A 24,298-nucleotide genomic window follows, 5' to 3' on the forward strand; every position below is an offset into this window, starting at 1 on the left:
TAATGTGCAGCCCAAAACTGTATCCAAAAATTTGTATTCATTCAAATATAGAAACAAACAAAAATAGGAAGGTAAAATTAATTTAATAATTGAAACAAAACCGAAGCACCGAATGATGTCGAATCATAATTAGGGTTACCATATTTTTTTTTTGATATCAAAGCGGGACGCCTCCTGTAACTTTACAGTTTACGATTTTACTACATGGGCCTACATTTGAGCTATCCCGGCTGTATTCATTGACCATATCGTCATCGAGAGTTCATGCGCATACTCTCTGTCTAAATATCGGATTCAATTCGAAAAATAGAAAGGAATAGACGCTAACGATACAAATGATCCGAATTTAGAATATTTTATGTACAGCAAATAGGATAAAGAATAATGAAATAGTCTGTCGTTTTCAAGCATTGAAATTTACTTATTCGCCCAAGCATGCTTTTCTGTGCATAACACCTTTAAAAACACGTTGTTCAATGTTACATTCACGTGAACGTCCGAACAGGACAAATTAGAATTGATTTTACATGTGATACGTTCGCTAACAATGTTATCGGGAAACAACGAAACAAACAAAACAACGCATTCACCTTCAGTAAGTACGCTAGCGTTGCGCTACACAGCAACGGGAACAAATTCGTGTATTATGATGCATGGCTGAACGCAAAAGCGGGACTTTTGGCTGACTTGTCGGGACGGCGGGACAAACGCAAAAAAGCGGGACTGTCCCGCCCAAAGCGGGACGTATGGTAAGCCTAATCATAATGCAAAATCCATACTTCCTCCAACTCGACCTATCATTAACCTTTAACCCTGTAATCGTTGAAGTGTGCAAAAGTAAACAGATTGCCGCATCTTGCTGAATCATCTTTGGTTTGCTTTACTTGCGGCTAGGAAATCAGCTGAGTATGTCACTTCGCGTTGCTAATTTAGCTACCAAAATGATCAGGTGCCCGCCAGAAGTAATATTACGTCCATTGGCGAGGGGAGATCATGTCCAACGAAGGCTTTTAACGCAAGAGAATGTTGCTTCTACAATGAAAAGGTTAGTCTGTTAGTGAATACTGGAATATGTACGGTAATGGTATCGTACCGGTATCTGTCTGACTGAGAATGTGATTTTTTTTGTAAAACTGCATTCACAATCAGACTTCACTGCTTTAGACTGCTTTTTCACTTATTGACATGCTATGCAATCAATTATGTTTCAAATTGCTGAATTGTGATCTGACAAAGTAGTGAGATTAGGAAATAGCCGTTTTGAATTTTAATACCATGTTCGCACAATTTCAATTGATTCTGTTGTCACTAAATGATCTCACTTTATGCTTGTTTCAAACAGGTTTTATCGCACTGCTGTCTGCACAGAACTTAAGAAACCTATGATCATTTCACAAAAGGAATCAGAAGATGTCGATTTGGATCAGGTCTTGTTTTCAATTCTTTCAATTTGTCTGGGATAAATATGGAAATCTTCTAATCATAATTTTCCTCTTACTGTAGATCAGTGATTCTCAAGCAGTGAGGCGAAGAACAATTTTTTAAGAGGACATGAAGCTAATTAAAAATGAAAATATTTCTTAGATTTTATCTTGCCCGTCTTATTTTGGATATTCACATATCTTTATTGTTTACATTTCTTTATTATGTTACTTTATGTACACATATTTTCAAAGAGTTTTTCGAATAAAACATACTTTTGCGTTACTATCTGTTATTTGTAGCTTACTGTTATCTAGTTATTTTTTGAGGTTGGGCTCGAGACTTGACTAATTCTAAAATGGGGGCGCGGCTTAAAAGGTTTGAGAACCCCTGCTGTAAATAGTTAATTTTATATATTTCTTGAGATATCTTCCTATGTCAAAAAATAGAACTCTAACATTCTTTGTATATTATCAGGTCCGAATAAAAGTTGAGGCAGCAGCTGTAAACTTTGGTGACATCTTGACTGTTGAAGGAACTTATCAAGAGAAAATAGAACCTCCTTTTACACCAGGAAATGAGTTCTCTGGTTGGTAATATCTAGGAAGTGATTTATGATTTTGGAGTATGAACAATTCACTGCTGCAGTCTAGAGACTGAAGCATGATTTTGCAACGACTAGTTTCTATTTTAAGTTTTTTTTTCAGGGTGAAGCTGTATTTGTATATTTAATGATTGATTCTCTGTATTACTGCATTACTGCAATTTCATATGCTGTTGATAAAGTAGCATTTATTATTTATATTCCGGGAGTAAATGTGACTGTCTGGTTTAATTGTAAGGTGAATTATGGCCTCTCACTCTATTACCAGTCCAGGTCAATATAGGATTAGTTTGAGTATTTTCCGAGTGAGCATTGTGACAGGAATGTATTCACATTGATAAAAATGTTGTGTCCTAAAACAACAGGTATTGTAACAGAAGTCGGTCCCGAAGCTAAAAGAATTAAACCTGGAACAAGGGTTTGTGGAATGAGTTATGGTAACGCATATGCTGAAGAAATTATTGTCAATGAAGGGGTAAGATATATTGAGAAATGGCTGTTGGGGGGGGGCTGACTGTGATGATCAGAGAATCAAATTGCTTCCCCCCAGTCTATACCAAAAAACTTTGCATAGGTTGTTGTATATTTTTATTATTGTTGCAATGCTCATTTTTTCTGGTTGACGAAATAATAAATCTCTTTCTCTATTGAAGTTAAATATCTTGAAATATATATAGACTTCTCTAAAATGCTTTCCACATCAAATTTTCTGCCTGTGAACGGCTTCATGTCCCGTACAATTGATATTTCATAATATCCTCTGTAAATACTGATAGCCTTGCCTGGAGTAAATTATCAGATAAAATACAGAATATGATCAACCATTTTTACTTGATCTCATAATTTTGTAAAAAACACCATATAGGATGAAGTTTGGAACGAATATACACAAGGTAGCATATTTATGCAATATCTCATATGATTGAGGTCATATATAACATCTCAATATGTATTAGTGCAACTGTAATTTTTTAGCACTGTGAACAGTCATCTTATTCATTGCTACTATATGCTTGCATTATTTAGTAATCTCATTTACCACCTTTCACTTGCAAATATATAAATACGATTTTTGCCTGACCTTCAATTTTTTATTTTTCATATAGGCAGTGTTTGAAATTCCTGATGAAATGAGTTACGCAAGTGCAGCTGGCTTTGTTGTTTCTTATGCAACAGCTATACTGGCTCTTGAAAAGAAAGGAAGAATAAAGAGAGGGTGGGTTTGGACAATTTTTTTTTAAATACAAATAATCACCGCCATGCTTGTACAATTTATTCTATATTCAAGTTAAGATTACATGTTTTTTGCTTGTACAGGATCATTTTGAATCAAAGTCTTGTTTCGTATATTTTTTTAGCCTACTCTTGTATGTGTTTCCTATTTGTGTGTATGAGTATTTGATAAAAGTACAAGTGAAAAAAGCTTCTCTTTTTTTTCTAATTTTATTAATGCCCTATGGTTGTGTATTGTGTACGAGTGTGTATGATTTGATTTAATAGTTTTAGGTGAGTGAACACGTACCACTTCTTTTTGGCAATATCTTCCATCTCATATTCCGTATGTTTTAAACCTTATCCAAGGTTTTGTTTACTCTCCTGATTTCATAATCAGTTTTTATATATTTGTTTTTATCAACCGTTTTATCGGTGTTTATGCTGATTATGGAGTCGGAATAAACTTATCTTATCTAAAATGTGCTTGAATCCGTGACTGGTCACTACTTATTTGAAAGCACCTGCAAAATTCATCAATTATTGAATGAATGTAGCACACGTAAGAGCTTCCCAACACTTAACACAATGTGCCAACAGGCGCTTCATCAAAATCACAGAGATTGCAATCGAGGAGTAACAACTGGCAATAAAGCTAGTTGCTCCTGCATTATTCTAATTGACTATAATAATAAATATAAATTTGATGATAAAGATTTTTATTTTCTTACATACCCAGGGAGTCGATACTCATTACAGCAGCTGCAGGAGCAGTAGGGTTGGCTGCTTTAGATCTCGCGAAGAATGTTTATGGAGCAGAAGTATTTTGTGCCGCGGGTGGAGAAGAAAAATGTCAATTTTTGAGACAAAAAGGATCAACTGCTATAGACTACAAGTAAGTTTAGGATTCCCAAAATGATGATTAAGGTTGCTCCCAAAGTATCCATACCAAGATGGCACACAACCTGCACATAATATGTGTACTAGGTTAGGTTTTTTCAGGTTGTGCATCATCTTAGTACGAGTACCTCCGGAGCGCCGAATAAAATGCATATTTTCCTTTCAAGATGAAATTCAATAAAAAGTAGTGAGTCAAAAAAGAGTCAAAATTCCTTTAGTTATGTGCCTGGGTATGTGTATAAATACCCAATTCTATGCTCCAAACCTGCAATAACAAGTGGTGCTCCCAGAAGTATGTGCACCAAGATGGCAGACACCGGAACTTCGTATGTGTACCAGGTTAGGGTTGGCCCATAATTTTAGTTCTATTCGAGTTCGAGGAGTGAGCCAAGTGACTCCCGTAGAATTCGTGCCTAAAATTATGGCCCAATCCTAACCTGGTACACATACGACGTTCCGGTGTTCGCCATCTTGGTGCACATACTTCTGGAGTACTTAACAGGCATCATGGAAAATTGACAGGGAGCTGTAATACTTTGCCCTTGTTTTGTTTCCAGTTCGGGTGAAATGTGGGAATTTCCAAATATTCAATATTTACAGCAGCCATTTAGTGGCAAAGTTGTTTGCAGTGGTATGGGAACATTTTTAATTATTGCATTTCTTTTACTTGTTAGATTTATTTTATGCTTGGACATACCAAATCTTTCTGATTGTTCAACCTATCAGGGAGTTTGACTCACTATTTCAGTAACACACATCATCCCACAATCACCACTTTTATCATATTTATGAAAACATATTCTGTTTACAGGAAAGAAAACATTCGTACAATCGTCAAATCCATCAAACCACGAGGAGTTGATCTTGTGTTTGAAGTTGTGGGAGGAGATGTTTTTAAAGATTGTTTTAGAAGGTTTGAAATTTTATTGACGAAATTGTGTTTTGATTCCTGCTGGTGTTATCCTAATCTGGTTGGTATCCTAATCTTGGTTGTTGCCTTCACTATTTTCGAATGATAGGATTTATATGAGAGGTTTCTATTTTGAAAGGACCGATATCGTTCCAATTGGGATTGCGAACCCTAATTTGGCACTCCAGAAGTATATGCACCAATATGGAGGTAACTAATATTGTTCGCCTACTTTACATCAAATTGTGCAAAGGGACGGAAACCTATGGGCAGGGGGTATATTCACTTGGCTAACATAGACAGTTCCCGAACTTGTAATAGAACTAAAATAGGGAAAATCGGAATGAAATTATGTCCTAACCCTAACCTGGTACACACTCTGGGAGTACCCCTAATCTATTACATCGAAGTTGAGAGGTTGACTATGAGATTTGAACTCAAAATCTGTGATGCGTCAATCTAGTCCTGGTCCTTGAAGTAAATTCGGTTTTCATTTTAGGGTAGTCCACAATAAAATGGAGTTTTTATTGGTGGCCACAGTAACTTTACCGCAGGATGAATAGGTATGCCTATATTCAAAGACTTTAGTTATATAGAATTCATTTCTGCATATTTATTTCTGAGAACGTAAATGAGTGTATTTTATAACTATTTGCGATTTCTATTAAAAAGCCTAATCTATTGGAAAAGTGTAGTCTTGAAAAGTGTAGTTTTTAACAACGCTATCTTGAAAATCAACAACTTTTAGGTGGGTACTCAACAATTGTTTTTCGTAACAACCTCAATGTCCCAATTTAGTAAATTGAAATACAATTAGAGTCAATTGCCAAGACAATAATCATGGGATCATATGTTTTATTTCCAGTATGGCACCAGATGGAAGGCTTCTTATAATAGGATTTGCATCAGGAAAGCATCCAATGATACCAGCAAATCATACTTTGGTCAAAAATGTATCGGTCATTGGAATTTATTGGGGAAGCTATAGAGGAATTGACCCACAATTATTCATGTGAGTTTTCTTAGATGTATTTCAGTTGCTGCTGCACATTTGTTTGAGATACGGGCAAACTGAGCTGGAACCAAAGTGATTCCGAGCCCCATTGTCTCAAGAGGGTGATATGATATACATATACATGTACTACTTACTGATCAAGAAAAGTCAAGAAGTTTCGTTATGTGGGATACCAAGTAAAATCTGTGGGCTTTGCACAATTAAATCATAGCCTTGCTGAGTTCGGGTTCTCCATCTGTTCCACTCTTCATAATTTCATTTACTGTATACAGTGTAACGCTTCGTATGACAAATTATATCTATCCTAACCTTGAACATACTATGAATTTTACCGTACTTCATTTGACCCACAATATATAACTACTCAACTCAGAACAGTTTGTAACAAGCGTAGTTAAATGGCACAATTACAAGCGGGACACAACAGTGTTGAGATGCCGCACATTACATATAAATAAAAAAGCTTGATGGTGACAAAAAATCTGGCAAGTTTTCATGTTAAATAGTTCTGACAACATCAAACTTTAATATTTGTCTTTCTAGGTGGACAATTACTGAAGTATTTAAACATTTCAAAGCTGGAAAACTCAAACCTCATGTTGATAAGACATTTAAATTAGAACAGGTAACCATTTATTTATATCAGGACTTACAAGCAGGGATGTCCAAATGTTGAGATACATTGACATTTGCCAATTTTAGCTGTGAATTCACTCCTTTAATTATTTTCAATGTCGTCCACAATGATCTGTATGTTATTCTGGCTGAAGGTATAGTTTTGAGAGCAAAAAAAATGCTCATTGGTGTCTGCGTTGGCACGAGACTTATTAATATTTGAGTTGAGAGATACTTTTGAGTTAGGTAGAAGGGACGCAGTTTCGTTACAAGATTTGTAACTCTTCTGGCATCTCTAGCTCCTGCTGAAGTTCTTTTACCTCTTTATTTCCCTACTAGTAAACATTTGGCTTTTAGATGTGTTTTCTTGGAGACTCAAACCGGTCAGATATTACATTCCTCCCTTGACATAAATTAGAATGTGCTATCCTTAATTTCAGGTGAATGAGGCTTTTGAATATATCAGAGCAAGGAAAAATATCGGCAAAGTTGTATTAGAAATGACTTGAATCTTATCACGAAGGTTTACAGCCTAAATTGAATAACGTGATTCTACAACAAGAATTTATTATACCACTAATTTTTAATACTCTTCATGTAACAGACCCAGAGATTTTCGGGGATAAAAACTATCATTTACCAAATTTTTCATGACATTTTACTGTGCAATTTTCTACTTTTAATCATTCAATAATCCTTGCTATATTATATAAATATGTGCTTGGCAACCAATCACACAAATCAAATATAGAAAGTTACTATTGTTAAGTTCTGAGATCTTTGTCATCCCTTAGTTAGTAGTCAAGTTTAAAGAGCTATCTCTCTGTATTCCTCCTTGTTGAAACGATCTATACGAGTATTTTCGTAAGTTTCATGTTCTTGTCTAGCCGGCGATATAAAAGCCTGGCATATGAATCGTAATGGGATATGCGCCGCTTCCAACCTATCCTACCAGGATTGGACTCTCAATGAATGTAACATGATCGTTTGTTTAGTCACACTGAATCTGGTAATACCTGAATGAGTTTCTGTTATTGAAGCATCGCCTCTCCCTAGTTTTGTTTGATCTGGCCTTGCTGTCTAGGGGTCAGTCTCAACCACAGTGATAAGTTGGTCAGATCATTTCAAATGAGAGAGATACCAGTCAATAGTCATATTATTGACAGCTTCTTTACATTCTTGTTTAAAGCAGTTTTTGAACACCCCATAAAAAAAACAATGGTAACTGCTAACTAGCTATTCTGTAATGCAGTGGTGCCCAACCTCTTATGACTTGCCTGTTTTTCATTCCAGTGGTATTATGATTAGTAGATTCCAAATCTCATTATTTTCAAACAATTCTTGACCAAAAAAGTGAAAACTACCCGTGAAATAACCTTATCGAGCAATGAATCGAGGAAGAACAGAGTTTTTTGTTAATTGAAAAGTAGAATCAGTTTACACCTAGCATCTGGCACCAGGTTGGTTACGGCTGCTATGATGACTATTGTTGCTTTCTCGGCCCAAAGGTATTTTTTCTAGGAGTGTAGAAAAACTGATGTGACTGGTAGTAAGGTATTGAATTATATTTAGGTTGCATAGAAAATTAAATTTGATCATAAAGTAGTATAAAATAGATATTTGACATATTTAATCTATTGGATTGCATTTAAATATTGAATAAATTTAACTGGGATATGCCCGTAAAGGTCATAATCCCAGAATAATTCTAAAAACCCCTATTTTGTAGCATTAGCATCTCGATCTCTAATAAGGAAATTAGGTAGCTATTGACAATGGAGAATTATTAAAATGGAACAGAAATGCTATCTTAAAATTTCAAGCCAATTACATACAGTCTATATTTAAGAGCATATTTTGAATAAATAGAAAATTGGAAAGAAACAGATTTAAGAGAATATAGTAACAAATTGACAAAATGATTTTTTATAATTTTGCTTTCGTCTGTTCCCATGACCATTTGGGAAAGTTATCATGTTTCGGAATCCTTATGAAATTAGTGTAAAGACTCTGAGCACCATCAACTTTCAGACTTTCACCGGTTATATACGCTGCAGCCGGAGAAAGAAGGAAACACACTGCTGCCGATATTTCTTCAGGCTTTCCAAGACGTCCAGTCGGTTGAAGTTGTAACGCTTCATCAAAGATCGCAGGGTCAGCATAATTCGCCACAGCTGTTTCGGAATAAATTGTACCGGGTGCAACTGAGTTGATTCTTACCCCACTTCCTGCCCATTCCAAAGATAGCGTTTTTGTTAGGTTATCCACACCAGCCCTTGCAGCACTACTGTGAGCCATAAAAGTATATCCTTTCCACATGTCGGTGATAATATTGACTATTGAGCCACCATGTTCCTGCATCCAAGTTAAATATGCATGCTTGCAACAGTAAAAAGTTCCTGTTAAATTGGTTTCCACTACAGCATGCCAACCTTTAGCAGTTATGTTTTCAGCTCCGCTGAGAAATTGACCTCCTCCATTATTTATTAAATAATCAATTTTGCCATATTTTTCAATCGTACTTGTCATAAGGTTAATGACGTCACCCTCACTGCGAATGTTACACTTCGTTGTGGAAATCCTCCCTTTCATTTGCGGGTCTTCCTGCATCTTTTTCGCTGCTGCTTTTAACTTCTCTTCATTTCTTGAAGCAATTACAATGTCGCATCCAAGGTGGCATAGTTCCTGTGCAATTGCGGCACCGATACCCGTGGCACCACCAGTGACAATCGCGACCTTTCCAGAAAACAAATTTGGTGCAAATATACTACGGATTGACATTTTTTTAACAACCTGTTTGAATAATTTTGAACAAAAATTAGAATTTGTAAAAATTAAAATGAAAATTTGATTACAAAAGTATAACGAGTATCATTTGATTACAAAATATAACGCCTAGATTTTTATTATTCAAACTCATAAATCAAAAAAGTATTTTCAAATAATTTCCAACCAATGTCATTCATTGGTATAAAACTCTGTTTTACATTGAACTATTACTCTGAACCTTGAGTTGAGATTCGAGTCACAAGCCATACAAACCGAGTCATTCATTGAGTTTAATTGTTTCTGAGCCATTTCATTTAAATGACTAGTTGAAAAAGAGGGTCATTGAAAAATGGTGACTCAAGTCAATAGTCTCCCAAACACTGCGTATAAGTAATATTAGTCAGACTTTTGATAAAACTTAGGTTAAATGCACATCAACTTTTTGCCATACACAGTATAGCACAGTTCTCCGATTCCAAGATGTGCCAACATTTAGTTCAATAAAACAAACACTCTATTTGTCTCTGAAACGAGGGCGCCTGACACGATGGCAGATCGCACAATGCTTCTCTCGATAATAACCTAAATTGATCACAGCTGTCACATGACCGAAATTGACTTTTTTTGCTAAACATTTTTTTTCCGAAGAATCCAATGCTGGCGTTTTTAGAATTGCGCTTCCTTCTAGTTTATTGCGCAGTGCCAGTTTGCTGATTTTTACAGATATGGAGGCCCAGACTGTCTCGTAAAGGATTTGCTTGCACTTACTGTTATATTTGTAAGGGGCTGTTATGGAATCGGAGAACTGTGCCGTACTAGATATATTTTAAGTAATATCAATTTTATTTAAACATTCCTGAGACAAAAGCACCCTTTCTAAAAATAATTGTCAACAAATGTGTGGAATAAATTACACAGATTGAGTAATATAATGCACTCTTGATTTATATTAGTGCTGATATACAGACTTAGCTATAAAAGGTATCAGGACTTAGGATCGACATCCCATGACCAAGCCGGTAGTTTGTCATGCTTTGGAATTTCTATAAAGTTTTTATAAAGACTTCCAGCAGCATCGACTTTTAGGGTCTCGCCAGAAATATATGCTGCCGCGGGAGACAGTAGAAAACAGACAGCAGCAGAAATTTCTTCAGGTGTGCCGGACCTCGCGGATGGTTGATTATCAATTGCTTTATCAAACATAGTTGGGTCTTTGTAATTTGCACGAGCAGTCGGCGAATAGATTATGCCCGGGGCTACAGAGTTTATCCTTACTCCATGACTGGCCCATTCCAAGGATAAAGTTTTTGTTAAATTAACAACTCCGGCTCTTGCAGCTGATGTATGAGCCATATAAGGCATACCCTTCCACATATCTGCAGTAATGTTAACAATAGCACCCCCATGGTCTTTCATTGTAGTCAGATAAGAATGTTTACAACAGTAAAATGTCCCAGTCAAGTTTGTTTCAATAACAGCATGCCAGCCCTTTTCTGTCAGCTTTTCTGCTTTGCTTACAAATTGACCACCACCATTGTTAACTAGAAAATCAATTTTACCAAATATTTTCATGGTCTTTTTCATCAAATTTTCAACTTCGTTTTCTTTTCTAATGTTGCATTGAGTAGATATCACTTTTCCAGACAATTTATCATTTTTTTGCATCTCCTCTTCAGCAGTTTTTAATCGTTCGGCATTTCTCGATGCAATCATAACATTGCACCCCAAAAATGAGAGTTCATGGGCAATTGCCGCTCCAATGCCTGTGGCACCACCAGTAACGATTGCAACATTATTTGCAAATAAATTTGGCTTGAATACACTTTTGATCGAAAGCATAATTAATACAGTAATTTGGCGCACATTAGCTGCTTCTCATTGCATCGTACCGTACGGTAGGCTACCTAAATAAGTAATAAACCGCTTTGTAATAAGCAACCAAAAAGGACGGAAGAATAAGGAGCCCTTTCGCGCTACCTCGCGATGTCTGTCAACGAGCAAGAAATAAGTAAGGCGATATGGACTCGTTTAGGTGATCTATTAAAATGTAACGCAGCACAAACACACAATTAAGGAATATTTCGCAAAAAAAAAACACAATATATGCCATGAAGCGGAAAAAGATTCCCATTCAGCCAATCAAAATTTTGGTGAAATATACCGTTGTCGATCATGATATTCTGATCGTGATTTGCTCATGTAACTCATTTTGAATTCTGGTCGACCGATCATGATCCCACAAACTTGACAATGACTCCTTACGGTTACAAAAGAAGTTTTTCGCTGCAGACCCACAAATATCTGGCCCGTGTCATCTCTTTGCTAAGCTGTTAATAAAAGGTAATTGCTAATGGCGCGGCGGTGTGGCTCAACGGGCTAAGCGTTAACCTCTAACTACTCTGCGTGGGTTCGCAGGTTCGAATCCCATGCAGGGATGGTTATGTGCGAGAGGATTGCTGGACTCCTCGCCGTCGTTGAGTGGTTCACGTAACCGCTGGTCGGTTACGACTTCCTTCACCACCAAGTCCATGCTTCCGAAAACAAACAATACAGTAAATCTAATTCTATACCCGACTTGGAATGGTAACCGGGCGAGAGGCCGTGGATCGCCATATGGATAAGCCGTCTTATCGGCTTTCCTCTCCTCCGGAATAAATATGTAAATCCTATCCTATCCTATGAAAAGAGAGTACGATCATAGTAGTTATCTCGGTTACGATTTCGCGTTAGTGAAGAAAAATTTGAGCAACTGCCGCAATGCGTTGTTTTGAGACCCTAACCATTTGTTCTATGAAGCCCCATCAACTGAAGCAACATATTTTAAAGATCTATTATCAGTGTGATAAAAAAAAATCGCAGCATTTTCATAATATAAGCAAGCCACGCGAAAAAGATGAGATTCGACAGTATGGGACAATTTCGGATAAGTTTGAAGACGATATACTGCGTCCTATGCAGTTGTCTCGCGATTGACAATGACAAATGAATGTTCTCGCGGGGTTTTAGCGTCTGCACCAATTGCAAGCCTTTATTAAAAATTTCTTACCACTTATTATTGACGGGAAAATAATTCTTTTTAAGGGAGATTTTGTGGGGAATCAAATCTCAGCTTAAATCGGAAGTGGGAAATTAAGATAAAAAGGTTTGCTGTTTAGTGCAAATACATATACCTACATAGGTCCTATGTGGATAACCGACTGAAATTTGGAGCACAGTTTTAGTATGTACAGAAGAGCATCTATTAAATCCTATCTAATTCCAAAATCCGAATTGAACTGGCTAGTTCGTGGCTCGCATTGGATTTAATAGTTATTTGGTAGAATTTCTATCCCCAGGGAGAACGAATACAAATTTTCCACGCAGATGAATTTTTACCAAATGCATGGTGGGCTAAATGTGGGTTAATAGGTAATAAATGAATTGATTAAAAATAAATGTCATGCCCACACTGCATATTATAACGTTAAATATTTTTTGTAATGCCCAGTGGTGAACGTAATCATCTATTTTGAGAGAATATACTGTATATGTTTTTTACGACGTATAGCCTAAAGTCTTATTGAAAGTTCTTAAGCTCCATGAAATGAATTCAAAGTTTAAGCGGATCGTTTGATTTCGATAGAAAATCATATGAGTATATTTCATTCGGTAATCAATTCATAGAAGATATCTTTGTTTAAAAGGTTAATTCGAAGAGTTACAAGTCGTCACTTGAAACTTGCTGCACGAACAGCAAATATGCGATTGCTGCCTCTATTTTAGGAAATGTCGTTCAAATAAATGGATAGAAAACCGTCACGAGTGTGAATTTAAAACATTTAAACTGTTACCATAACTTTGGTTTATGTTTTTATCACGTCATTGGCATTTCCACAACAATGAAAAGAACACCTTTTTCACATTAGAGTTTTACGTCGTTGTTCGCTGACGACTTTCCTCGTCACCGCGAGACTTCCCCGTGATTACCGGAGCGATCACAGTCGTCTATAAATTCGGATTTTATCTACCACGAGTATCATTTAAAAACAACTCTCGTTCGCTTGATGTTCTACCGGTTAGAAGACAAGATGATGAGAATAACAATCGTCGTTCTCCTGTGTCTGGCATTGGCGGTGAATTGCCAAGTTGCAAATAAGCAGAAACCGCGAAAGAAATTTTTAAGTAAGACTTTTGTTTTCTAAAATGACATTGCCCGAATGTAAATCAGCATATTAGAATAACGTCGAGGATTGTATTCTCGTACCTTTCACGAAACATTTATTGAATTCGCGCAATATGGACGAAATATATCTGGCTACGTCTATGCATTCATCTTAAAACGTGAATTTCTTGTTGTTTCGTATAAATAACAGGTGTTGTGTTTCAAACTGCTGAAATGATACCCTTTTCAACTTGCCAAATGTTGTTAGTCATTCGAGAACAATTTACAGTGCATTTCTTCATTATTTTAATCTGGTCGAGCCAATACCCGATACCGACATCGCTTTGATAAGCGGGTAAATAATGTAATGGGTTTCATGTCCAAGTTTATTTTCATTGAAAGGAAATTGAGCAATAGTTTCACATCAGAATATTTTTTAAAAGAATTGATTTAATAATTACTTCTTCGTGTTCGCTGTTTCTGACTTTCCTAATATTTTCTATATAACATTTAGTAGAAGATAATTTTGTCATGTATTTTTTATGCAATCCCCTTATTTACAAGGTGGACGACCTCACTTCGAGAAAAAGGTCGCTATGTTGCATTTAATATCCCGTGATTCCATTCCATAATCAACCGCGATAAAAACACTTCTTCTCTATAAATTTTAATACTCAACCAGTAAAATTTGTTTTTTAAAATTGTAGACGTATCAAAATGATGTGTCAAATTTTCTATTTATTTCTGCTATCCGACTGTGATTAGCCTAAAGGCTTGCCATATTCTTGTATCAGATTCACTCTCTATATGTTGAACAACAAACCAAGGGTTTATAGCGCGCCATCACTGACTTGCTAATATCAGTGAATCGGTATTTAATTGTGAAAAATACCTGACCTTTTGCCGAAGTGGTTTACGCCTGAACTTTAGTTGATAGGTGTATTTACGTAAACTAATAAATTTTAATTTACAAATATGGAGTAGCCGATAAAATTAAACAACGCATAATTGCCACCTCTAACACCTTCGTACCTTCCGTAAATAGGCAACACAAAAAACCACTCGAATTAATTTTAAAAATGGACAATTTCATTGCGAAATTTACAAATCTTTTTTATCGTAATTAATTGCGCGTTAGTGGCTACTTACGACAATACTTTTGAATTCCGTAACTTACCTAAAATTTGAGAAATGTTATTCAAGCGAATTGCGACCACAAGAATTATTCACGATAGTACCAAGGCTTCCTTCTCGTCAGCAGTTTTCCGTCTCGTATTTGATTTAAGCTTTATTAAACTATGTGAGTGAGCGTAATCTATATTTAATTGGTTTGGTGTTTTAATATTTCAAACCGCCCAATTATTCGCAATACGGGGCGTGGCTCCGTGGGGCACGGGAGCAGCCGTCCCGGGTAGCACGTTGTAGAATTAAGTTTGTTGCGAATTTTGATAATTTTCATATAATAATACGAACATTTCACTGTTACTTGACTCGTCATTTATTTATTCTTGTGTAGCCTATAACAACATCTATATTTTGTTTATCTTCCAAATTAATTTTGAATAAGGGGCATCATTATCAGAAACTCGCCCACCTGCCGCGGGCAGTAGAAAAGTAGGCCACGCTCCTGGACGTAACGAATCAAATCTCGAAAAAAAAAAGCTAACAACAATTTTTTGATTCGGCGCGGTTACCAACTATTTGCACCTGGTTGGAGTTGGTCAGCATGGCTTGGCTACCCCCACATTACTCGAGATATCTAATAGTTTAGGGGCAAACACCTATACATAACTTGTCCTGTTCTGATTTAGTGAGTCAGTCGCGGCCTCGACCACTGCATTCATTCGTTTATTTCCACGACTGTAATGCAGCGGCGTTCTCTCTTTATGACGTCAAACAAAGATAAAAATAGTACAATAATCGGGATTATCGCAACAACAACAATCGATAAGGACATGTTAGTCTCCTTCGATTAACTTAAATTTTAATTATCTTGCACATATCATGGTGAAAAAATCCCAAATAAATCAAACTTTTTGTAAACTTATAGTAAGATAATTTATCTTAAATATTGCGTTTTGCTGCGATACTTTTGTTTCTCAATTTGTTTGAAAAAACATGGATTAGTGTTTTGCATACAATTCTTGACATTCAAATCGAAACGGGCTCGGTGGATTAGTTGCACTTTAAATTATTTTTCTGCATGCTTACTGTGTGATCACCAATATGCACAGACAATATTGTATACAACACTTAGCATCGCGACGGTATGTGACACTTGATGCTCCCGAGGGTAAAAGTTCAACATTTGATGACGTGAATCTAGAGATCGTTTTGACAAGTCGTTGTTATTCAAATTTTGTTATTGAGACAAAAAATACCCCTTTATATACTTGCAAAATAAATGAAAATAAATGATTCAAAATTCAGTACTGAAAGATGAAATTTATCCTAGAAAGTTGTTATTTTATACGTAATTCTTCTTACGCCTCACGCACTCCTTTTATATTTCAAATGTATTTTTATTACATTGCTTGGAATGAGAGATATATTACGATTGCAAACCAAATATAGTCCCTGTATTCGAAGCGAATGACCGGTTAATTTCCATACTCGAAATTGACTGGTAACTGGACGAGGATCCATGGTTCGTTATATGATCAAGCCGTCTTGTTGGGTTTCCTTTCCTCTGTCTGCGATAAATAGTAAAACCTTATCTTATCCTCGCCTACGTCATAAATATTTGTAAATGATAAATATAACATGGCATTATCATGTTAAGTATATTTATATTTTATTCCTTGTACTTATTATACATTTACGGATTAGTTACATATCATTGTGACTAAAGGTCATGCTCATGACGTCAAGCATAAAAAGATTTGCCACGATTACATGTAGATGTCTCTACCGGTATCATTGACCAAATCAAGAATGAGATTACCATTATGTCAAGTGGATTGTTGTCATGATATGACGCGTTAAAATTAGATGTACTTTTGAATTTAAATTGGGGTATAAATTTACCTATTTTGCTGATTTATAACATTTTGCTCTGACTATGAAATAACTTGGTCTGTTTGAGAAATTCCAAACAAGCATAAACAAATATTGCATTATAAAAGTATGTAGGCGGTATATCATCTGCCGGAAAAAAACTATAAAATAGCTTTACGACTGGTTTTGATTGCGTTACCGGTTACAAACTCATTTCTGCCTTTACGGAAGGTTCATGTTTAAATCTTTTAAAGAAGCCCACGTGCGAGAGGTATTCCGAACTATTCATTTTCCTGAACTGCTATTTCAAATTTGAAATTTCATTCCGTGTGGTGATTTAGCAAAAACTCCCTTGCAAAACGGACACCCTTCGATCAAAGCACCCGCCTCGTTTTTTTTTTTCATCTTCTAAAGGTCATAAGCGAACGAACCCTTCATAATGGATCATGTACCCTAGGCGTTTCTAATTTTGAAACAACAAAAAAAACGAGAAACAAACCGCTTCCGTTCAGGCAAATTATTGTCTAGTCACGGAGTCATCATTTGACCGCCACCAAGTTTATCTACTGCGTCAATGTACCGTATTCACTTACGAATTCCTACAATAAAACAAACTACATAATAATATGTCTACTTTTTCAATTCAGAGTTTGTTTGGTTTGTATCGCGTGGCATAAATTTCAACGCGTCTCCAAATTTACATTTAAAAAATATGTCGTGTTTGTGATAAAAATCCATGGTATTTTATCGTTCAATCTTTGGTTGACAAGCTAACATGCTATACTGTAATTAAGCGGTGCTAACTACACGTCAGTTGAATTGCTTGACACAAACAAATCACGAAGTGACAACTTGAACTCCCGTAAAAGCAATTGATTTTATTTCGCGATAAGCATAGACATTGACAATTGAACTTACCTGATTTCTTTTTAGGCGGCACCAACACTAATTAATACAATTAGTGATTTCCGAGTCCTGACGTGATTCAAATATCTGTTTGTACAAGCAATGAATTTTTGTTGATGCGGTTCTACCCGCTCGCTATTTACACTGCAAACCGATTGCTTAAATGATCTTTGTTATTCAGTGAATAATTGAGTATAAGAAAAAGTGTTGAAATAGCAGTCAAATAGAATTCCAGTGAAAAAGCCCCCCCCCCCCCCAAAAAAAAGATACAAATTGTGAACGTCCTACCTTGGAGAGGCTCACGCCGAAAGAGATCGCGATAAGAAATTAACGCGCCAAAGTGGTCAGGACTGAGCGGCCATGTTACCGTTGCCAGTTTATTACATATGCAACAGACTAACATTGCGTGTGTGAGAAAGTTGTGTTGCAGCTGCTACATAAATGCCTTGGGCCGACACTATCGACTGCGACTTCCTTCTGCCAATAGCACACTCTTTTATGAATTCTCGGAAGCCAGCGGTTTGTACTACCGTTACGTCTCAATCTGATTATAACTTTTTATTTGTACCCTTGTCAGGTTGCAATGCCAACAATATAAAGAAAGCAAAGTGCGCTTTTGGCAAAAATGGTAACGGATGTATTCCGAAAGTCAGAAAAATCAATTATGATCAATATGATGTCAAACCAACATGGTTTAAAATTACTTGGGACGCAGTTGCTTCGGCAAAATGTTATTACCTGGAACTTTTCACTGGTTCAACTGGCATCGTGTACAAGACAAGATCATGCATCAGGGGAAATACGTACAAGGTAGACTACTTATGCTAACTCTATTTTACTCTAATTCCATTATGTGAATATATAACAAAAAGATATTTGGGAACTTTTGTACAAATCCCCAGTCACTAATGCAAAATGAGAGATTTGTGAAAAACGATTTAAAAATTTGGATTTACAGCGCAATCTACATTCGTAACCCAAACCCTTACTGGATAATTACTAATTTTCTTACTTTGAGCGTTGGTGGGACTTTGTACAAAAGATCCGATGTTTTTTACGAATAATTTACCCAATGTTTTCGTTTCCGGAAAATCCGAAATTCCGAACTTTACATTTTTTGATCCATATTTCAGATGACTGGACTAGAACCTTGGACAGTCTACGAAGTTCAACTTAGTGTAGTCAATAGGGCTTGTAGAAGAGGCAGACCAAGTCCGCCAGTCAGAATAAAGACTTACTGGGCACCAACGGAACCCACAACGGTAAGAGATGAGTAAATATGAAAACTCGAAATATGAAAAGCTTTTATCTCTACTGATTTCTGGCAACGATTCTGACATTTTTAGAGAGCGCCAAGACCAACTTACTCACCAACGGCAGGAAGATGTGGGGCGGGATATTTCACATGCCGTTCCAAAAAGAAGCAGTGCATCCCAAGCAAAAAATGGTGCGACAGGAAAATCCAATGCGACGATGGTAGCGACGAAAGAAGATGCCCTGGTGAGTTGGTTTCCTACGCGACGTTGCTTTACTTCAGAGTGTACCAGGTTAGGGTTGGGCCATAGTTTTATTCCGATTTTGCTTATTTTAGTTCTATTACGAGATCGGGGACTGTCTGTGTCAGCCAAGTGAATATATATACCCTATACGTTTCCGTCCCGTTACACAACTTGATGTAAAGTAGGCGAAAAAAATTAGTTACCTCCATATTGGCACACATACTTCTAAAGCGCCCTTCAAATATATATAGGCCCCTGCATAATACCTATCTTTTTTTCTCGAAGGTGGATGCCCTGAATTAGATTTGAAGTTCAAAAATGGAAACTTCTCCTGTTCAAGATGGGGATCTCCTGGAAGTTACTGTTTCTTCGATTGTGATCCTTTTTACGTTAGAGATGGAAAACGATACACCTCATGTAGCAGACAAAGTAAAAGATGGACAAACCCAATCCCAACGTGCAGATGTAAGTACTTATAGATTTACATCAGCAGTTTATAATATTATTCACTGCAAAGCATATGACCGTTTCTCATTGCCAAAAACAGTGCGGGTACATTTGGTCGGTTCTGTTTTCCACTGCGCATAAAAATTCTATTTGCAATTGTTATTAGAACATTACCAAAACATTCGCTTGTGATACGCGCCACTTGCACTCTTACTTTTTTACATTTTGTTTGCATGTGTGGATATACATATGCATAACAATAATAAGCTACTCCTAAAGTATGCGCACAAAGATGTCAGCCTAACCTGGTACATAACCTGAGTTCAGGTTGTGCGCCATATTGGTGCGCATACTTCGGGAGGTCCAATAATAATAATGAGTTCGACATATTAGTAATAATACACGTACATTAAAGTCGATTTCAACCCCGGGAACATTCAAATTCCTTCTTGGGGAGAATTCTCCCCCGATTGGAAAACGTCGTGTTATACCTTCAAATAAAAATATTTTTTAAGTTCAAGAAATCCTAATCTTGTTTTTCAAAGTTCATTTTAGTTTTTCACGAACGCTAATCTACCTATAAATGGAGACATAATTTATTATCGCGGCATCAAAAACGTGTTAGTCGGTTTACATGTTATTTTCTTCTACATACTTTACATTTATCCTGTTTTCTCCAGGGTAAATGTTTATTATGAATTGTCATTAATCCGCTCCATATATTGTTTACAATACATCCAGGTTTATTGTCTGATATTTACCATTAATTTAATAATAAACTCAAACGTGTGGGATTAACATAGTACTGTGATGTTTTGAGCAAAGCACGTTCCAAAATACAACAAACAGTCTAGACATCTTTAGCCACATAAAAAAATGGAGAAAATGCGTTTACACAGTTAAATTATTAATTGTAGTATAAACGATTTTTGTCTTTTTTCGACATCGATGTTTGAAATTGCGCGAACGACTACGGAAATTGCATTCTAATAAGATGAAAACTTTTTATTCTTTCGTCACTATGCATAAAAACTACTTTATCCATTTAATTTTTGAACCTCCTGAAGTATGCGCACCAATATGGCGCACAACCTGAAGGTAGTATGTGTGTACCTATAAGGATTCAGGTTGTACGACATCTTGGTGCGCATACTACTGGAGCACTGATTTTCAATGCTTGGTTAACAGGTGTCATGCGCAAGTATGTATCTCTATTTCGCACAACTATATAATCGAATTGATGTCAAGTTCCCCTATTTAACAAGTGTGTTGCGTTCGGCGAGATCCAGATTGTACCGTTCGAGATGGTGGACCCCCCCCCCCCTCTAAAAAAGAAAAAAAAATTAGTATACCGGTTCCCTCATATCAAATTTTATGGTAGTTAAAATTAAAAATATGATAATATTTCAATGTATACGTTCTGCGGCTCGAACTGCATGTTATTATGGAATAGCGCTATTCAATATTACGCTTAAAGGGCAAAATAGTTTATTGATAATCTCTTATCAAATAAATATACTAGATATGGCGACAGGTACGGGCTTGTTTTACATGAAAATATTAAATACTGATTCACTCGCAACAAACAACTCATAAACAGCTTATCAATTACATAAAACGTATTATGTATACTATATTTTCTATATTAACACTCATAGAACAACAATATTCATAAGGCAATCTTGAAAATTTTCAATTTTTTTTATTTTTTTTATGTATAATAATATGAAATAGATTCAGTGGTGCAGTAGACACAATAACAGTATATGTTTACAGCAGTGGTTCTCAAACTTTTTAAGCCGCGCGCCCCCTTTTTTAAAATTGGTCAAGTCAAGTCTCAACCTCTAAAATAACTAGCTAACAATAAACTACAAATAACAGATAGTAAGGCGGAAGTATGTTTTATTCAAAAAACACGCTGGAAATACGTGAATGGAACGTGAATATCTAAAAATAAGGCGTGCAAGATCAAATCTAACATAATATTCATATTTTTAATTAGATTCACGTCCCCTCAAAAATGGCCGCGCCCGCCGTTTGAGAACCACTGGCATTGAGGAAGGATTGGGAGTTAGTCTCGCGCAACATCTAGTAATAGTCAAATGGGCAATTCCTTAATATCTTTACCTGCTGTATTTCCAAATTTCAGTGAAGTACACACGGATTCTCAAAGTTCTTCCGGAAGAAACAACATCTACAAGCGTAACACTACAATGGGAGCCAGTCGGTGAAGCGATACAATATTCATTCCAAGCTATAGAGCAATTGTCAATAGACCATACTGATATGGAATTTGTGGTATGTTTAGTTATGCTTTTGGATATTTGAACCTTGGGTGTCGCTGCTCGATAACCAGCTTTGGTTCCCCGCGACTTCCATTTCCCAGTAAAACTGTGTAATTCATCATTTTTTTTCTGTGTTCTATTGTTTCTTATTTTCGGTTTGGAAAAAATGACCTTGACAACATCTCTTTTTTAATCTCGTACGAAAGATTGACTCTTTTCTGCCACCTAATGTCCATTCAGTTAATAACAACGCATATCTCAGCAGCTAATGGACTAGTCGTTTTCAAATTTTCAGTATTAATGATGGTTGAAATTGCCAGAAAGCTATTACTTTCAATTTTGTCGCTGAGTCCTATATACTCGTATGCGACCCGATATTCTCCCAAAATTTCGCTGTTTCATTTGAATTCTTTGCAACACTTTTAAATGACAATAGGAGCACTGTTATTTAACATTAGACCGTCTTTTTTTATATTTGATCAATGCCACTACTAGATTTCAAAATCAGGAGATGCATTAAATTAAGTACATATAATGGCTCCAAACTAGTGGTTCTCACGACGTGGCCCGCGTAACGATTGAAACTGGCTTGCTGAACTTGAATGAAATAGTACTACACTTTGTGTTTTTACATTTTTGCGTTCTAGATATCGCCATTTGTTACGTCATTATCACATGTGTATGTTCGTAACAATTCAATTGTACCGGTATCTTAATTATACGTTCTGTGCCGCTGTCGGCCAGTTGTGGGCGCCCCCCTATCCTTCCGCTTCTAATTTTGGCCCCCGATTAATTAACCTTGGGAACCACTTCTCTAGAGTCTATCTAGACCAATCCAGATAAATCACAGAAATGGTAGATGGACGTAGTACTCTGAGCATGATCAATATTGGATCCTCAAATGGCCCGGGGCCCAACCTCAACGGGGTACGCGGTAGCGAGAAGCTTTTGCCTATGGTCTTCAATAAGTCAAGTCAAGTTTTTTTTTTCCAACCAGTAAAAAGCAAAAAACACGAGACTAGACTGATTTTTTGCTACGAACTCTCATATTGTTACAAACTCGTTACGTGGTACTGAGAAGTTTCGAGTTCTGGTTTTCAATCCTTGTCTGATTTCGTGGCACGAACTCTCATTGTGACAAATTGTTGAATCATATAATAGTGAACTTAAAAACCCCAAATTCCAGATTGTCCCAGACGTTCAGGTCTTCGGGCCTTAGATTAAAGCATTGTTACAACTACTATTCATTAATCAGCTAATATTATACTATTCAGTAGTTTTAAGCTTAAAAATTCTCATTTTTAGAAAACTGAAATTGTAAATGCTACCGAATGCTGTAAAACTACGATCACTGGCTTGAAGCCTGGTGTGGAATACCGGGCATCTATGTGGGCGATGGACAGAGACGGCGAAAGAGGAATGGAGTCGTTGCCAGTATACTTTAAATCTGGTAAGAATCCATCAATATTATTTCAATACTGAGTATTCCCGTAGTGTGTCTACCAGGTTAGGGCCATACTTTAATTCCGATTTTCCTTATTTTAGTTTTTAGCCAAGTAAATATACCCCCTACCCATAGGTTTCATTACTATCACACAACTTGATGTAAAGTAGGCGAACAAAATGAGTTACCTCCATATTGGTACACATACTTCTGAAGCGCCCGAAAACAACTGTACATTCAAAACGTTTAATTTCACGAAAATTGCTATGTATGATCCAGAAAGATGCTTTTATTTTTTTTTCACATTTAAAAAAAAAAGGGGGGGGGGGGGGTCCGACCCCCAAAACCACCCCACTGGCTACGCCCCTGCATTTTGATGATATATTTTTCTATACAAACGATAATAATACACAATTTATTTATCATCTTCTGCGTAAACGTTCTAACAGCGAGTTTTATATTTTAGTGGCACCACCCACGATCCATATCAAGTCCGGATGAAAAAAATTTAAAAGGATTTTTGTTCTTAGATTTCGAGAATAAGCTGCTTATTTAACTTTGTGTCTGAATGCTTTGCTTGGCAGCTTTTATTTAAACTTTTAATATTGTTGCATTCTGATCATGTTTAAATTTTTATCAAATTTTCAGAGTTTCTGAGATTAAAAATATATTTGTTTATTTGTATCAGATCGTAATGAAATATAAATAAAAGTTTGTCCACTGGAATATTGCAATGTTTATTGTACTATATAGCAGGGCTACTCATCTGGCGGACCGCGGTCCGAATCCGGACCTTTCGAGTATTGGATTTGGACCGCACCTAATTATTTATTTTGGATCATTAGCCCCACTTTTTGAATTTCCTATATTATAAAATGACTTTCATAGTTTTGAATATATACGAAAAGAACCATAACATCATAATAAACAATTTTAATTTGCTACTAATCATCAGTCGGTCGAGGAAGTGCTCGTTCAAGGATGCCGAAATATCATTTCTGGAAAGACCGGACCCAAATAATTTTGAAGTTTTGTTTGCGGACCTTCGATAAAAATAGTTGAGTAGCCCTGCTATAAAGTATCAATTACATAATTGGAGGCAAAAAATTCAATTTTGAAATTTTGGCAGTGA

At 36.3% G+C, this 24,298-nt stretch overlaps 4 protein-coding genes and 1 pseudogene across 5 annotated transcripts in view; 2 read left to right on the forward strand and 3 right to left on the reverse strand.

The window, feature by feature from the left end:
• LOC120325375 (GLIPR1-like protein 1) overlaps positions 1–24,298 on the reverse strand; it is a 203,947-nt gene that overhangs the window by 128,639 nt on the left and 51,010 nt on the right. The gene's annotated exons all lie outside the window — the stretch shown is intronic.
• On the forward strand, positions 716–7,446 carry LOC120344807 (quinone oxidoreductase-like protein 2 homolog). The gene is made up of 10 exons (XM_039414121.2): positions 716–1,045; positions 1,343–1,427; positions 1,900–2,011; positions 2,392–2,501; positions 3,133–3,242; positions 3,978–4,133; positions 4,950–5,051; positions 5,914–6,060; positions 6,607–6,688; positions 7,119–7,446. The coding sequence occupies exons 1-10, from the start codon at positions 909–911 to the stop codon at positions 7,185–7,187; spliced, it is 1,110 nt and encodes a 369-aa protein (XP_039270055.2). The 5' UTR covers positions 716–908; the 3' UTR covers positions 7,188–7,446.
• Positions 8,131–9,498, reverse strand: LOC120344827 (peroxisomal trans-2-enoyl-CoA reductase-like). Its single transcript, XM_039414143.2, has one exon. It carries the CDS (start codon positions 9,457–9,459, stop codon positions 8,605–8,607), a length of 855 nt encoding a protein of 284 aa, XP_039270077.2. The 5' UTR covers positions 9,460–9,498; the 3' UTR covers positions 8,131–8,604.
• LOC120344818 (peroxisomal trans-2-enoyl-CoA reductase pseudogene) lies at positions 9,627–11,741 on the reverse strand (annotated as a pseudogene).
• Positions 13,452–23,892, forward strand: LOC120348670 (uncharacterized). The gene is made up of 8 exons (XM_039418871.2): positions 13,452–13,608; positions 18,069–18,301; positions 18,625–18,753; positions 18,838–18,991; positions 19,276–19,455; positions 21,587–21,735; positions 23,028–23,172; positions 23,633–23,892. Exons 1-8 carry the CDS (start codon positions 13,491–13,493, stop codon positions 23,665–23,667), a joined length of 1,143 nt encoding a protein of 380 aa, XP_039274805.2. The 5' UTR covers positions 13,452–13,490; the 3' UTR covers positions 23,668–23,892.

Source organism: Styela clava, chromosome 1 (genome assembly GCF_964204865.1).
Source record: "Styela clava chromosome 1, kaStyClav1.hap1.2, whole genome shotgun sequence".
Taxonomy (NCBI): Eukaryota; Metazoa; Chordata; class Ascidiacea; order Stolidobranchia; family Styelidae; genus Styela; species Styela clava.